The sequence below is a fragment of the Vulpes vulpes genome, chromosome 2 (assembly GCF_048418805.1).
Source record: "Vulpes vulpes isolate BD-2025 chromosome 2, VulVul3, whole genome shotgun sequence".
NCBI lineage: Eukaryota > Metazoa > Chordata > Mammalia > Carnivora > Canidae > Vulpes > Vulpes vulpes.
The window spans coordinates 45,570,000-45,584,750 of record NC_132781.1 but is presented as its reverse complement, the minus strand read 5'-3'; the positions used below and the strand labels follow the sequence as shown (position 1 = coordinate 45,584,750).

General features: G+C 49.6%; 2 protein-coding genes and 1 non-coding gene across 3 annotated transcripts in view; all 3 read left to right on the top strand.

Moving 5' to 3' along the window:
- The window catches only part of PRPF8 (pre-mRNA processing factor 8), a 33,127-nt gene extending 23,028 nt beyond the window's left edge, over positions 1 to 10,099 (top strand). The window contains exons 27-43 of the mRNA XM_026016297.2: positions 175 to 310; positions 426 to 595; positions 738 to 867; positions 989 to 1,135; positions 1,332 to 1,492; positions 1,801 to 1,992; positions 2,553 to 2,790; positions 2,922 to 3,050; positions 4,802 to 4,915; positions 4,999 to 5,172; positions 5,449 to 5,642; positions 6,376 to 6,615; positions 6,713 to 6,854; positions 8,892 to 9,032; positions 9,178 to 9,317; positions 9,416 to 9,618; positions 9,762 to 10,099. Of these exons, the coding sequence (XP_025872082.1) occupies positions 175 to 310; positions 426 to 595; positions 738 to 867; positions 989 to 1,135; positions 1,332 to 1,492; positions 1,801 to 1,992; positions 2,553 to 2,790; positions 2,922 to 3,050; positions 4,802 to 4,915; positions 4,999 to 5,172; positions 5,449 to 5,642; positions 6,376 to 6,615; positions 6,713 to 6,854; positions 8,892 to 9,032; positions 9,178 to 9,317; positions 9,416 to 9,618; positions 9,762 to 9,916 (2,806 nt within the window). The 3' untranslated portion in view covers positions 9,917 to 10,099. The remainder of the gene's footprint in view (positions 1 to 174; positions 311 to 425; positions 596 to 737; positions 868 to 988; positions 1,136 to 1,331; positions 1,493 to 1,800; positions 1,993 to 2,552; positions 2,791 to 2,921; positions 3,051 to 4,801; positions 4,916 to 4,998; positions 5,173 to 5,448; positions 5,643 to 6,375; positions 6,616 to 6,712; positions 6,855 to 8,891; positions 9,033 to 9,177; positions 9,318 to 9,415; positions 9,619 to 9,761) is intronic.
- Positions 7,365 to 7,468, top strand: LOC112933212 (U6 spliceosomal RNA). Its single transcript, XR_003237622.1, has one exon. It is a non-coding gene; the product is annotated as a U6 spliceosomal RNA (small nuclear RNA).
- An 877-nt stretch (positions 10,100 to 10,976) lies between the features above and the next one.
- On the top strand, positions 10,977 to 14,729 carry RILP (Rab interacting lysosomal protein). Its single transcript, XM_026016196.2, has 8 exons — positions 10,977 to 11,347; positions 11,422 to 11,515; positions 11,600 to 11,706; positions 11,798 to 12,031; positions 12,507 to 12,652; positions 13,028 to 13,150; positions 13,890 to 13,973; positions 14,234 to 14,729. The coding sequence occupies exons 1-8, from the start codon at positions 11,120 to 11,122 to the stop codon at positions 14,373 to 14,375; spliced, it is 1,158 nt and encodes a 385-aa protein (XP_025871981.1). The 5' UTR covers positions 10,977 to 11,119; the 3' UTR covers positions 14,376 to 14,729.
- Positions 14,730 to 14,751: the final 22 nt, after the last annotated feature.

Sequence of the window (14,751 nt, the reverse complement as noted above, 5' to 3'; positions counted from 1 at the left end):
GGAGTATGGAGAGATGATCTTTCAGCCTGTGTGGAGGTCAGGAGCAGAGCTTACCATATTTTTATGGATATAGGACATAGGTTCTAACATCTGACTTGTTTATCCTTGGCCAGGGAGGAATGCTAAATAAACTGTGTGTGAATACATTTGACTTAAATCTTTTTTCTTTGACAGACGACTGACCTTAGAAGATCTAGAAGATTCATGGGATCGTGGCATTCCTCGAATCAACACCCTCTTCCAGAAGGACCGGCACACATTGGCTTATGATAAGGGCTGGCGTGTTCGAACTGACTTTAAGCAGTATCAGGTATGTGGAGGGCATAGTAGAGAGATTTTCCCTGAATTAAAAGAATCCATGGCCATGCCAGGGATTTGGGGCAGTAGGCACCCAGAAGCTTGATGGTTCCTGCCTTGCCATCTAGGTTTTGAAGCAGAACCCTTTCTGGTGGACACACCAGCGGCATGATGGGAAGCTCTGGAACCTGAACAACTACCGTACGGACATGATCCAGGCCCTGGGTGGTGTAGAAGGCATTCTGGAACACACACTCTTCAAGGGCACTTACTTCCCTACCTGGGAGGGGCTTTTCTGGTGAGGATTGTCTTCTCTCCTTACAGTAACCTGTCACAACCCTCTGAGCTCATCACTTGTGTGTTTTTTGTGTTTTCTCCTCTGGTGTTCACCATCTTTGGGAGATGGCAGGGCATCACTTCACTTAGCTTCTTCTTCATAGGGAAAAGGCCAGTGGTTTTGAGGAGTCTATGAAGTGGAAGAAGCTAACTAATGCTCAGCGCTCAGGATTGAACCAGATTCCTAATCGTAGGTTCACCCTCTGGTGGTCCCCAACCATCAACCGGGCCAATGTGAGTGTGACTGCTAGACCTGGGAAGATGGGAAGCTAAAAACAAGTGTTTCTGCTTCTTTAATTATGCCCTGAGAACCAAAGTCCCTTGATCTCTGGTGTCCCTCTCTCTTTCCTATCAGGTGTATGTAGGCTTTCAGGTGCAGCTGGACCTGACGGGTATCTTCATGCATGGCAAGATTCCCACACTGAAGATCTCTCTTATCCAGATCTTCCGAGCTCACTTATGGCAGAAGATCCACGAGAGCATTGTGATGGATTTGTGTCAGGTGGGCCAGAATTGGGTGCGGAGGGGGCCACCAGAAGTCAGGTAAACTTCCTCTTGGGTATGGGAAATCCACCTTGGAAGCCCTGAGAATGCAACTTGCATTCTGGCGCCAGGTGCCACGTTATCTGAAACTCTACCAGCCCTCATTCCTAGTGGGCTTCCATAAGCAGTCATAACCTTTCTATCTTTGCTTCCAGGTGTTTGATCAGGAACTGGATGCACTAGAAATTGAGACAGTACAAAAGGAGACCATTCACCCTCGGAAGTCCTATAAGATGAATTCTTCCTGTGCAGATATCCTGCTCTTTGCCTCCTATAAGTGGAATGTCTCCCGGCCCTCGTTGCTGGCAGACTCCAAGTAAGTGTTTTATATTCGAGCCATAGGCATCCAGGAAGCTTGATTTTACTGGTCTTCTAGCAGTGCTACTTTAGGAATTATTCCTGCCTGCCTTTCTTGCTAACTTGAATCCATTGCCATCCCTTGATCCTGTCAACATATAAGGTTTGCTGATTCTCTCGGTGAGGGGCTTGCTGATCTGGAACAGGCAGAGGGACTGGGAATTTTGAGATTTAGATGTAGCGATTGAGAGTTGATGTGGTTCTGGGACATTGGTTGTATTGGTAGCTTCTTGGAAACATGGATTCCTGACGTCTCTCCACCTTCAGGGATGTGATGGATAGTACCACTACTCAGAAGTATTGGATTGATATCCAGTTGCGCTGGGGGGACTATGATTCCCATGACATTGAACGCTATGCCCGGGCCAAGTTCTTGGACTACACCACAGACAACATGAGTATCTACCCTTCACCCACTGGTGTGCTCATTGCCATTGACCTGGCCTATAACCTGCACAGGTAATTTGGTGCTCAGAAGCATATATGTATTTTCTATTAGTTCTGTACTTCTTTTTTTTTTTTTTTTTTTTTTTATGATAGTCACAGAGAGACAGAGAGAGGCAGAGACATAGGCAGAGGGAGAAGCAGGCTCCATGCACCGGGAGCCCGACATGGGATTCGATCCCGGGTCTCCAGGATCGCGCCCTGGGCCAAAGGCAGGCGCCAAACCGCTGCGCCACCCAGGGATCCCTAGTTCTGTACTTCTTAAATTTTATTTTATGAGTGAACTATGGCCAATATACAGTTTAAATTCTGAGCTCAAGAGTTCCATGCTCTTGAGTGCCAGCCATGCATCTCAGTTGGCCCTATACTTCAATATACGTGTGTTTTTTAGTTTACCTAAAGGGCGGCCCTTTTTTTTCTGGGTCATTGATTTTTTTCTTCCTTGCCTCTGTGTACATGAGCAGACACTTGTCTGCCTGGCCAACAGTCTTCTTTCTCTGTTGAGTTCCAGTTTGCCTTTTTCCTGTGGCTGCCACCCTAGTCTTTACTTTTCTCATCTCTTCTTATTCTCATAGTGCCTATGGAAACTGGTTCCCGGGCAGCAAGCCTCTCATACAGCAGGCCATGGCCAAAATCATGAAGGCAAACCCTGCCTTGTATGTGTTACGTGAACGGATCCGCAAGGGGCTGCAGCTCTATTCATCTGAGCCCACTGAGCCCTATCTGTCCTCTCAGAATTATGGGGAGCTCTTCTCCAACCAGATTATCTGGTTTGTGGATGACACTAATGTCTACAGAGTGACTATCCATAAGGTGAGAATTAGAAGCAGTATAGGAATGTGGGGCTCTATATATGCCTATCGGAGGTGCTAAGGCAAATGTATATGGTGTAAAGGCAGGATGGTATTGTCTAGGCTGTGCTAACTGATGTAATCATTGTTTAGACCTTTGAAGGGAACTTGACAACCAAACCCATCAATGGGGCCATCTTCATCTTCAATCCACGCACAGGACAGCTGTTCCTCAAGATAATCCACACATCCGTGTGGGCTGGACAGAAACGTTTGGGGCAGGTGAGCCGGTTAAAGGATAGAGCAGCTGTAGAACCTTTTTCTAAAAAAAACCCAAAAACCAAAAAACCTTTTTCTACCCCCTTTTCTACCTTCTACTATCCCTTTTTCTTTTGGGGGGGGGGGTTGTGTATGTGTGAGAGACAGCTAGTGGAGGGGGGGCATCCTTCTGTTTCTCTCTGAGAGGTAAAGGTATCTCATTTGAACCTTTTCCCTGAATTATTTAACTTGGGAAGTACCTTCTGTTGGAGGCCAAGCAATGTGTGAGGTCTTTTCATTACCTACATTTGGTCTCTGTTTCTTGACTCTATTCTTTAAAAAAAAAAAAAAAAAAAAAAAAAAAAAACATTTTATTTATTCATGAGGGGGCACACAGAAGCAGAGACACAGGCAGAGGGAGAAGCAGGCTCCCTGTAGAAGCTCAAATGTGTAACCGTGATCCCGGGACCCCAGGATCATGCCCTGAGTCAAAGACAGACACTCAACTGCTGAGCCACCCAGGCACCCCCAACTCTCCTTTATCTTTAACCTATCTTGAATAAGACTGCCAAAAGTCATCTTTTTATAGATTTTTACTTATTTATGAGAGAGAGAGAGAGTCAGAGATATAGGCAGAAAGAGAAGCAGACTCCATGCAGGGAGCCTGATGTGGGACTTGACCCTGTGACTCCAGGATCATGCCCTGGGCCAAAGGCAGATACTCAACTGCTGAGCCACCCGGGTGTCCCAAAAATCATCTTTTTAAAGAGAACAAATGTTCTTAAAACATTACTTTTACCACATTTTTAGCTATAAGCCTTTGGTAGCCCTTCTTGCTGGATTAACTCTTCTTTGGCTTCCTAGACACATGATATCTGGGTGGGCTATAACTTTTTCAACCACAGTTTCTCTTCCTTTCAAACCTACTTCCTGGGCACCTGGGTGGCTTAGTTGTTGAATGTCTGCCTTCAGCTGCCATCCCAGGTTCCTGGGATCAAGCCCTGCGTCAAGCTCCCTGCTCAGCAGAGAGGTTGCTTCTCTTTCTGCACTCCCCCCACACCATGCTGTCTCTTGCATATGTGTGCACTTTCTCTCTCTCAAGCAAATTAATTAATTAAAAACAAACAAAAAACCCCAGCCTGTTTTCTCTTGCAACCAATCCAGGATCCTGTTTTCCCCAAACTCTGATGTTCATTTCCGCTTCTGTGGCTTTGCTTATATTTTTTCTTTCTAGAATGAACTCTCCTGTTTACTCCGTTAATCATAGTCTTACTCATCCCTTAAGACCTATTTATTTGTGCATTGGGACACCTGGGTGGCTTGGTTGGTTTAGCATCCAGCTCTTGATTTTGGCTCGGGTCATGGGATTGAGCCCCCATGTTAGGTTCTATGCTCAACTTGGAGTCTGTTTGAGAGTCTCTCCTCCTTTTGCCCCTTCCCCCAGTGGTGTGCTTTATCGCTTGCTCTTTAAATAAAGTTTTCCTGTTTCTTTGTGCAGCTGTTTATGACCTTTAGTCTTAATTTGTTTTGTCCCTGACATATGTAATCAAGTAGTAGTTTGTGGTACAGCTTGATTGAGTTTTATTTGGCCAACTAGGTTGAAAAACCCTTTAGGGCAAGGCAGTTTGACATTTTGCATCTCTAAAGTACCCAACATTCAATAGCAGTGTGCAGCAGAAACCTGGGTTGATTATTTCAAGACTAGGATCTTTGTTCACTTTGACCTGGGATAGTAGAAATTCAATTTCCATTTCATCCCCTCTTGCTTTTTTTAGCTGGCTAAGTGGAAGACAGCTGAGGAAGTGGCTGCCCTGATCCGATCTCTGCCTGTAGAGGAGCAGCCCAAGCAGATCATTGTTACTAGGAAGGGCATGCTGGACCCATTGGAGGTGAGAGGTGGATGAGGTAGAAGAAAGAAGGACTGAGACCTGCAGGCTCTTTTTTAAATTTTGGACTTGATATCCTGTTTCAGGTGCACTTGCTGGACTTCCCCAATATTGTGATCAAAGGATCAGAGCTCCAACTACCTTTCCAGGCTTGTCTCAAGGTGGAAAAGTTTGGAGACCTCATACTTAAAGCCACTGAACCCCAGATGGTTCTCTTTAATCTCTATGATGACTGGCTCAAGACTATCTCATCTTACACGGTATGAAATCCCCTTACAAAGAGGGTCACTCTAAGAGAAGTGGTTTTGGGGCCACGAGACAATCCTGTGCCTTCCTTAGCTTTTACTCAGGTTCCCTAATGAGACCATTTTCACATCTTTAACCTGTGGATGAGATAACAGTTCTATGCTCTGCATGTAAAGTTGACTGGGAGAGTGGTTGAAATCCATTCCTGGGTTCCCTGAAAGGAAATCAAGGAAGGACATCTAGTGGCTGACCCCCCCCCCCCCCCCCTTTGCTGCCATACCTTTTCTCAGGCTTTCTCCCGTCTCATCCTGATTTTGCGTGCTCTTCATGTTAACAATGACCGAGCAAAGGTGATCCTGAAGCCAGACAAGACTACCATTACAGAACCACACCACATCTGGCCCACTCTGACTGACGAGGAGTGGATCAAGGTGGAGGTGCAGCTCAAAGATCTTATCTTGGCCGACTATGGCAAGAAAAACAAGTGAGCAGTGGTGGTGGGGAGACAGATGGAAAATCCTAAAAGGGTGAAATGAATCGTTTAGTATATGGTTTCTGGGGTTTTGGGAAACATGTGGGTTCAGAGATTTTTTAAGGAATTGTCCTAAAGATGCCTATAGAAAAGAGGTAGGCAGTGTCTTCAAATAATGCAGAAAATGTCTGTTTTAGGGCTTTAGTCTGATTCTAGGGCATTTTCCCATGTTGCCATTTTGAGCAGGGCATTTCTTTACTGTCCATACATTACAGGAAGTTTTAATATCCCAGATCCCCAGGTACCACTGCTAATAGCACAGACACACCTCTTTTTCCCTCTCCCTGTCATTGTGGCAACCAAAAATAAAAGTGTCCATAGATTTCCAGATAACCCTAGGGTGACAGACAGTATTAGCTGTAATTGAGAACGAGTTCTAAAGGTTTCTATTTTTAAGAATTGTCCTAGAAACCAGGGCACTTTTTGTCAAAGAAAAGAGGAAGGTATGGCTACTGAGCAGGTTTGAGCATGGCTGAAAGCTGTACATGCACAGAGCCATCCTGGGCTGTGATAAATCTTAGCAGTATTAGTACATCTCCACCTCATACTTCTTTTACAAGTGCCACTTGAGGTGTGTCTGGGGTAAGGGCATTGGGTCCCCTGTCCTACCAAGTTACATTCTGTCATTTGGACAAAATTGACCAAGGGGAGGGATCTTGTGGTATAATCCTTGCTTTCCCCACAGCGTCAATGTGGCATCACTGACACAGTCAGAAATTCGAGACATCATCTTGGGTATGGAGATCTCGGCACCATCACAGCAGCGGCAGCAGATAGCAGAGATTGAGAAGCAGACCAAGGAACAGTCACAGCTGACAGCAACGCAGACTCGCACTGTCAACAAGCATGGCGATGAGATCATTACTTCTACCACCAGCAACTATGAGACCCAGACTTTCTCGTCTAAGACTGAATGGAGGGTTAGGTACTCTAAGGAATGAGAGGGATAGGGATGGCAAAGCCTATTGATGCTACCTGACATTGTAGGCCTCAGAAGTGCTGACATTCCCCACCGTTTTTAGGGCCATCTCTGCTGCTAACCTTCACCTAAGGACCAATCATATCTACGTGTCCTCTGATGACATCAAGGAGACCGGTTATACCTATATCCTTCCTAAGAATGTGCTTAAGAAGTTTATTTGCATATCTGACCTTCGGGCCCAAGTGAGTAAGTGTGTTTAATTAGGCCATAATGTGTGCCCAACATTTTATGTGCCTAAAGCTCACCTAAGATTGCCTAGAACTTGAGGTGCTCGTTTCAGGATTCATGCATGAATAAGTATATAAGAATAGCTGAAACAGCAAGAAGGATTTTGGCTCCCACCAAATACTAAAACGTTATAAAGCTGTGGCCATTAAGAAAATGGTGTATTGGCCCACAACTGATTGGAAGAGGATAGTGTATAGTCAGAAACAGATTCATGTAGCTATGATAAATGTGTAACAGGAATGTAGGATTAAGGATGTGTTAATGATACTGAAACAATCAGAACCCTGCCTCACAACACTTAAAAAATAAAATGCACGTAAAGATGTGCATGTAAAACAAAACACTAAGCTGTAGAGTATTAGAAGAAAATATTTAATTACCTTAGTTTTGGGGTGGTCTTCTTAAGACACAAAACATTAAATTATAATCAATAACTTGTGTGAGACAAAGACATACTAAAAACAGTGCTTGCTTCGGCAGCACATATACTAAAATTGGAATGATCAGAAGATTAGCATGGCCCCTGCGCAAGAATGACACGTAAACTTGTGAAGCGTTCCATATTAAAAAAAAAAAAAAGACATACTAAAAACAGGAAGAAAATATTTGCATAATTCTAAGATGGGTAGAACCTAGAATAGGGAATTTGCAGAAGTTCATTTAAAAAAAAAAAGATAGGGACACCTGGGTGGGTCAACAGTTGGGTGTCTGCCTTTGGCTCAGGGCATGATCCCAGAATCTGGGATGGAGTCCCACATCGGGCTCCTTGCATGGAGCCTACTTCTCCCTCTGCCTGGATCTCTGCCTCTCTTTCTCATGAATAAATAAATAAAATCTTTAAATAAATAAAGATAACTGCAGAATAGGCAAAGAACTCGAAGGTAGTTTAGAAAAGGAACTGCAGGGTGGCTCAGCAGTTGAGAGCCTGCTTTCAGCCCAGAGCGTGATCCTAGGGACCTGGGATTGAGTCCCACGTTGGGCTCCCTGCATGGAGCCTGCTTCTCCCTCTGCCTCTCTCTCTGTGTCTGTGTCTGTCTCATGAATAAATAGATAAAATCTGTTTATTATTTCTTCTCATGAATAAAATCTTTAAAAAGAAAAGGAACTATAGATGGGAAATACAATTGGGAAAAGAGGCTTAGCTTTGTGGGTAGTCAGATAATTCATACTGTATAAAACACCCAATTTGTGGTCTCGGGTTGGTGAATTTGAAAAGATTGTTAATATTCTCTGTGAATGATTTTATAGGAACACAGATCCTTCTACTTTGTTGATGGCAGTGTAAAGTTTAAAATACCACCTAGTGGTGGATTTAAAGAGGTGTTCAGCTTGTGAAAATTCAGGAACCATGTGTTGGTATGCTTATTTATTTATGGACTCTATACTTAATCAACTGAGGAGGGGCTCCTGGGTGGCTCAGTCGGTTAAGCGTCTGCCTTGGGTCATGATCACAGGGTCCTAGCATCAAGCTCCACATTGGGTTCTCTGCTCAGTGGGGAACTTCTGTCTCCCTCTGCCACTCCCTTTCTTAGGCTCTCTTGCTCACTCTCAAATTAAAAAAAATCTACCAGGGAATGTGAGCAATGCAGATTCCGGGACCCCACTCAAGATTCTGATGTGGGAAGTCAGAGATGAGTTCCATGTTCAGCAATTTTTTTTTTAAGATTTTATTTATTTATTCATGAGAGACAGAGAGAGAGCAGAGACCCAGGCAGAGGGAGAAGCAGGCTCCACACAGGGAGCCTGACATGGGACTTCATCCTGGGTCTCCAGGATCATGCCCTGGGCCGAAGGCGGCACTAAACCGCTGAGCCACCCGGGCTGCCCACGTTTAGCATTTTGAAAAAGCACAGCAGGTGATTCTGATGCAAGAAATTCTGACCACATTCTGACCTATTCTTTGTGAGGAAGGGAATTGAAACACAGGGCTGGCAGCCTAGAGATAGAGTGGTACTAAGAATCCTTTTGGTTCTTAACCCTCTTGTTTCCAGATTGCAGGATACCTGTATGGAGTGAGTCCACCAGATAACCCCCAGGTGAAGGAGATCCGCTGCATTGTGATGGTACCACAGTGGGGCACTCACCAAACCGTGCACCTGCCTGGCCAGCTGCCCCAGCACGAGTACCTCAAGGTCAGCAGGGGTGTGGGAGAATGGGAGCTTTCTTCTGCTGAAATGGGGGGAGGAAGGCAGCATGTTAATTTTCATGGAGGTGATTCTTGTCTGCAGATGGGGATGGGGCTCCACTCCAGATAGTTTTCACCTCTCTTGCCTATAGGAGATGGAACCCTTAGGATGGATCCACACTCAGCCCAACGAGTCCCCCCAGCTATCACCCCAAGATGTCACCACTCATGCTAAGATCATGGCTGATAACCCATCCTGGGATGGTGAGAAGACCATTATCATCACCTGCAGGTAGCTTTGGGCCTCCTTGGTTGGAAGTATGGTGGGGCAGGCATGGCAGTACAGGGCCTAGAATGGTGGCCTGAGCAGACTCTGTCTTCATCTTTCAGCTTCACACCAGGCTCCTGCACATTGACAGCCTATAAGCTGACCCCCAGTGGCTATGAATGGGGTCGCCAGAACACAGATAAGGGCAACAATCCCAAGGGCTATCTACCCTCACATTACGAGAGGGTCCAGATGCTGCTGTCAGATCGCTTCCTTGGCTTTTTTATGGTCCCTGCCCAGTCCTCATGGAACTACAACTTTATGGGTAAGTTGAGGAGCACAGGGAATTGGGACTGGGGTTAGGCCATCACCCTTGGCACTTGGGCCTTGGTTCCAAGATGGCCCAAGGGCCCAGGCTGGGTGAGGCAGGTGCATCTGCTTAACACTGGCCCTTTCTTCTAACCCAAGGTGTCCGGCATGATCCAAACATGAAGTATGAGCTGCAGCTGGCAAATCCTAAAGAGTTCTACCACGAGGTGCACAGACCTTCCCACTTCCTCAACTTCGCTCTCTTGCAAGAGGGTGAGGTCTACTCTGCGGACCGAGAAGACCTCTATGCCTAGTTGTTTCCTCACCTCCCCCTTCTTCATACTCCCCAAGACTGGAGCCTTTTACAAAACCCCAAAGAGAAGCTGGTGACATTCAGCAGCTTGGTTCCTTTTCTCCCTGTTTGTGCTTCTTGTAATTGATCTCTCGTGGCATGTAGTCCTGAGCAAAATGTAATAATAAATTTTGTATAAATAGGAGTTTTTGAGGTTGTTTTTTTTCCCCTGAGCTCAAATTCTGGGTGTAGGGATGGCAGGAGGCTGGCCTTGTTCACAGCAAGATGCTGGCCTTGGTCTTTTTTTTTTTTCTTTTTTTTTTTATTCCTGAGCAATAGAGAGGGAGAGACACAGGCAGAGGGAGAGGCAGGCTCCATGCAGGGAGCCTGACATGGGACTCGATCCCAGGTCTTGAGGATCACACCCTGGGCTGTGAGGATCACACCCTGGGCTGCAGGCAGCTGTGTTAAACCGCTGTGCCACCGGGGCTGTGGCCTTTGTCTTAAAGTGGCATGAGGCCCCTCCCTGTTTGGGGGCTGTGGATCAAGAAACTTGTAGATTCAGGGAACAGAGGTGGGGTTGGGTTTTAACACTCTTACTGCCTTGACCACGTCTGCCTACTTCCCTTAAAAATATTTGCAAACTATCACTCTTTTCAGCCTCCTTTGGAGCAGTTGCTGCCATTTTCTGAGTCTAGAAGCTTGTGAATTTTTCCCAACAGCTGTGGTGCCCAGCATAGCCCCTTAGGCTTTGTGTCACTGGTGGTTGGGAAAACAGGCGCTTGGCTGGACAGATGGCTGTCCCTGGCAGAGGCCTGACAGCCCTCCTACCTCTCACCTCTTGCCTGTGGTGTTTGGCAGCCAAGTTGGGCCTCATGACTCCAGACACAGGGGTGGAGCCTGGATTGCGCCGCTGTGGGGAGGGATTGACAAAAGTGACCACTTAGAGCCGTGAACCTCAACCTCTTGGACGCCTGGCTGGAAGTCGGCAGTCTTGCTTCCTGTGACCTTGGGGGCTCAAACAGGACAGAGCCCAGGGGGCCCAGTGCACAACCTCCTTCAAGCCTTTACCTTTTTTCTTCATCGCTCCTCCTCTGTCGCTTCTTCCCCGCCCCCCACTGCCCGATACTGCTTCCTGGGCCGGAACTGTTGGGCTTTTTCCTGCCCCAATTAGGGCTGTGGGTGGGGGTAGGGAGGTTGGCGTGGCCTTTTACTTTCTGGGGACATGGAGCCCAGGAAGGCGGTACCTGGGGTGCACAGCTGCGGGCCTCGGGTGGCCGCGGGGTCAGGGACGGCGGCGGAGCTCGTGTACCATCTAGCGGGGGCCCTGGGCGCGGAGCTGAAGGAGCTGGCGCGCCGCTTCGGGCCGGAGGCGGCGGCCGGGCTGGTGCCGCTGGTGGTGCGGGCGCTGGAGCTCCTGGAAAAGGCTGCCGTAGGGCCGGACCCAGACTCAGTGAGTCGCCGCCCTTTCCCCTGGCCACCCGCAGGGCTGGCGGGAGCCTCGCCCTCACAGCCTGGACTCCCCAGCTGCAGGTGTCAGCGCAGCAGGCCGAAGTGGAGCTGCGGCGGCTGCGGGAGGAGAACGAGCGCCTCCGCAGAGAGCTGCGCTCCGGCCCACAGGGTGAGTGCGGGCACCGCCAGGGGGCGGGGCGGGCCGGCTCCGGGCCTCCTCCCCAGGCCGCTGCTAAGAACGCCCCTTCCTCAGAGGAGCGGGCTCTCCTGAGGCAGCTCAAGGAGGTGACCGACCGCCAGCGGGACGAGCTCCGGGCGCACAACCGAGATCTGCTCCAGCGCAGCCAGGAGACCGAGGCGGTGAGGGCGGGGCGGGGTGATGGGCGTGAGCGGGGCTCTCCACCCAGCCCATCGACGCCCCGCCTACCTCCTCTTTGACTCCGCCCCCCAGCTGCAGGAGCAGCTGCAGCGCCTCCTGCTGGTGAACGCGGAGCTGCGCCACAAGCTGGCAGCGGTGCAGACCCAGCTGCGCTCCGCGAGGGACCGCGAGGGAGAGCGGGAGCTACCGCACCAGGGGGCGGTGGAGCCGGCGCGGGACCGTGCCGGGGGGGCCGGGGACGCACAGAGGCGGGGGTCCGAGCGGGCAACCGCCGACGCAGGAGCTCCGGGGACCCCTGAGGACCAGGTGAGTGCCCATCGCAGTCCTCACAGGTCTGGCACTTGGGCACTCGGGCTGGGTTTGTTGTCCTGCCTAGCCGGTCCATCAGGAAGTTGGTGGGGGATCCCTGGGTGGCTCAGCGGTTTAGCGCCTGCCTTTGGCCCAGGGCGCGATCCTGGAGTCCCGGGATCGAGTCCCACGTCGGGCTCCGGCATGGAGCCTGCTTCTCCCTCCTCCTGTGTCTCTATCATAAATAAATAAATCTTAAAAAAAAAAAAAAAAAAAAAGGAAGTTGGTAGGTGGCGCACGAGTGCGCGTCTCCAGCCGGTCCCTGCTCCCACGCTGGCCAGAGCACCGGGCTGTCATCTGTCGCAGCTCCCTTACCTCCCCAAGTCTCCCCTCCAGTCGCTCCCTCTAGCATTCCTGTGATGGCCCAGGGAAAGGGGGGCGCCGACAGAGGCACCCCTCTGACCCAGCCTGTCCTTCTCCTGTCCTTCTGCAGGCGGCTGCCCTGCAGCAGCCAGGGCGCCCTTCCGAGACAGGACAGTGCAGCTTCAGTCGAGAGGAGCTCGAGCAGATCCTTCAGGAGCGGAATGAGCTCAAAGCCAACGTGTTCCTCCTGAAGGAGGAGTTGGCCTACTTCCAGCGGTGAGGGCGGTGGGCAGGGGCTGGGAAGCTCAGGGGCTCCACTCACACTTGTCCTGGGCCTCACATCACCAGCTCCGTTCCTTAGTTCACTGATCTACCCATCATGATATATGGCAGGTGCTGTGCTGGACACTGGGAAGACATGAGTCACACAGCCCCTGCCTTCCTGGAATTTCTTCCAAATGGGGTAGGAGGTAGTAAAAAAAAGTCCCAGCAGCTGTGAAAGATTCCTAGGGGCATCACCTAAGCTAAGTCTGAGGGATGTCAGCAAGGCAGAACATTTCAGAAAAGGAGAATGACAGGCACAGGTACTTGGGATGAAACCTACTGCTGGCATTCCTGCTGCTTACTCTGCCTCTTTTCCTCCTCGGGTAGGGAGCTGCTCACAGATCACCGGGTCCCTGGGCTTCTGCTTGAAGCCATGAAGGTGGCTGTCAAGAAGCAGCGGAAGAAGATCAAGGCCAAGATGTTAGGGATCCCAGAGGAAGCAGAGAGCAGGTAAGTCCCTGCCTCCATTCCCACTGAGCCAAACCCTTCTCGCTCTTTCTGCTGAGCCTGATGCTCCAGCCTGGTCATGCTCTAACCCATCTTAATCACCCCTTGGGCCTACTACCTTAGCTTCATAAATTCCTGAGCCTGTCACCTAGCCTAGTCCCTTCTTAAACCTGCTTACCTGGCCTGGTCACCCCTGCACCTGCTGTCCAGCCAGTCCTGCCGAGCCTACCACTCTGGCCTGGTCACTCCCTGAGCCTGCCACTCCAGCCTGGTCACCTCTTGAGCCTGCTGTCCAAGCTATCCAGCTGAGCCTGCCACTCTGGCCTGGTCACCCCACCCCCCACCCCGAGCCTGCTGTCCAGCCTGCACCCTTCTCTCTGGATTGCACTGTTCCCACTTGCCATGCTCACTATACATCCTGCTGAAAAAATCTGGTAACACTGCTTTTCCACATTAATTTTTCACTTTCCTGTCTTGGCTGGATCTGTTTGTTTTCAAAGGGTTAAGACTTTAATTATAGCCATGTCAGAACCTGCTCTGAGGCTATAAAATATAAGCCTCAAGATGTCCTTCATCTCCCTAGCACCTCCTTCTCTCCAGCCTTGGGGGTCCCATAGTCACTCTATCCTCCCTTGGCTGTTCCTGGGTACTGTGCAGAGGTCTGAACATAGTTAGATTCCTGTTGTCCCCAAGGCCTTGATGAACAATCCCCACATCTCCTCTCTTCTCTTCTCTGCCTCAGTGACGATGAAGACAGCTCATGGCTCCTGCCCTCTGGCAATAAGGGGGCCCACCCTCCACCCACTGAATCCAGAATCCAGCGTTTGTATGTTGGGGGAAGAGGAAGGGTGAGGGAGGGGCCCCATCTTTGTTCTTTTCCCCTTTCCTGTTCCACTGACATCTTGCTGTCCTGAGCTATAATCATGCCATTCCCTCCATTGGCCTGGCTCCTTGGCCTCCTCAATACCTCATGCTGCCCTTTCTTCCTATTGTATCCCCTTTTCTCACCACTCCCTGCCCTGAGCCCATATCCTTGACCTCTCTGGCATCCAAGTTCAAAGTACCTCTTGGTTCTCTCCCTGCCAGCTTTGGCCTGTCCTATCAGGGTGAAACAGAGGCCCCCAAAGCCCAGACCAGCACGGTGCCCAGTGAGCTAGGGGGAGAAGAGGAGGCTCTACAGGAACCCCATATGCGGCCTGTGGGCAGCTCTACAGTCCTCCATTCCTGACTGACTCTGCTCTGCACTTGATGAACAGCTTTCTCTGGGGGTCTCAGCAGCCCCAGAGACCTGACTTTGGAATCTGGCTATGGGTGGATGTGTGGCCTCAAATGAAGACAGGGCTCCTTCATTTTCAGCCTTCCCCAGGCTCTTTCCCAGTCCTGGTCTGAGCCAGGGCATGATGAAGAGCTCAGCCTACCTTCCTTCCCTGTGTCTCTGTGCCAAGCCTCAGGGGCCAGATAAAAGTGCTTCCTCTTGGAATCTCAGTTTTCTTATCCATAAAATAGAGCTACCTACCTCCCAAGGGTGTGTGAGCATGGCCTGAGCTAATATAATAAAGTAGCTGCCCATGATACCCAGAAACTGTCCCATGTCTGTGTGTTAC

Bases quoted from the DNA above. Each gene is read 5' to 3' on its own strand.
- RILP (XM_026016196.2), top strand. From the start codon at position 11,120: ATGGAGCCCAGGAAGGCGGTACCTGGGGTGCACAGCTGCGGGCCTCGG. The intron at 11,348-11,421 runs GTGAGTCGCCGC...TGGACTCCCCAG, and splicing joins TAGGGCCGGACCCAGACTCA to CTGCAGGTGTCAGCGCAGCA. The intron at 12,653-13,027 runs GTGAGGGCGGTG...CTCCTCGGGTAG, and splicing joins GAGTTGGCCTACTTCCAGCG to GGAGCTGCTCACAGATCACC.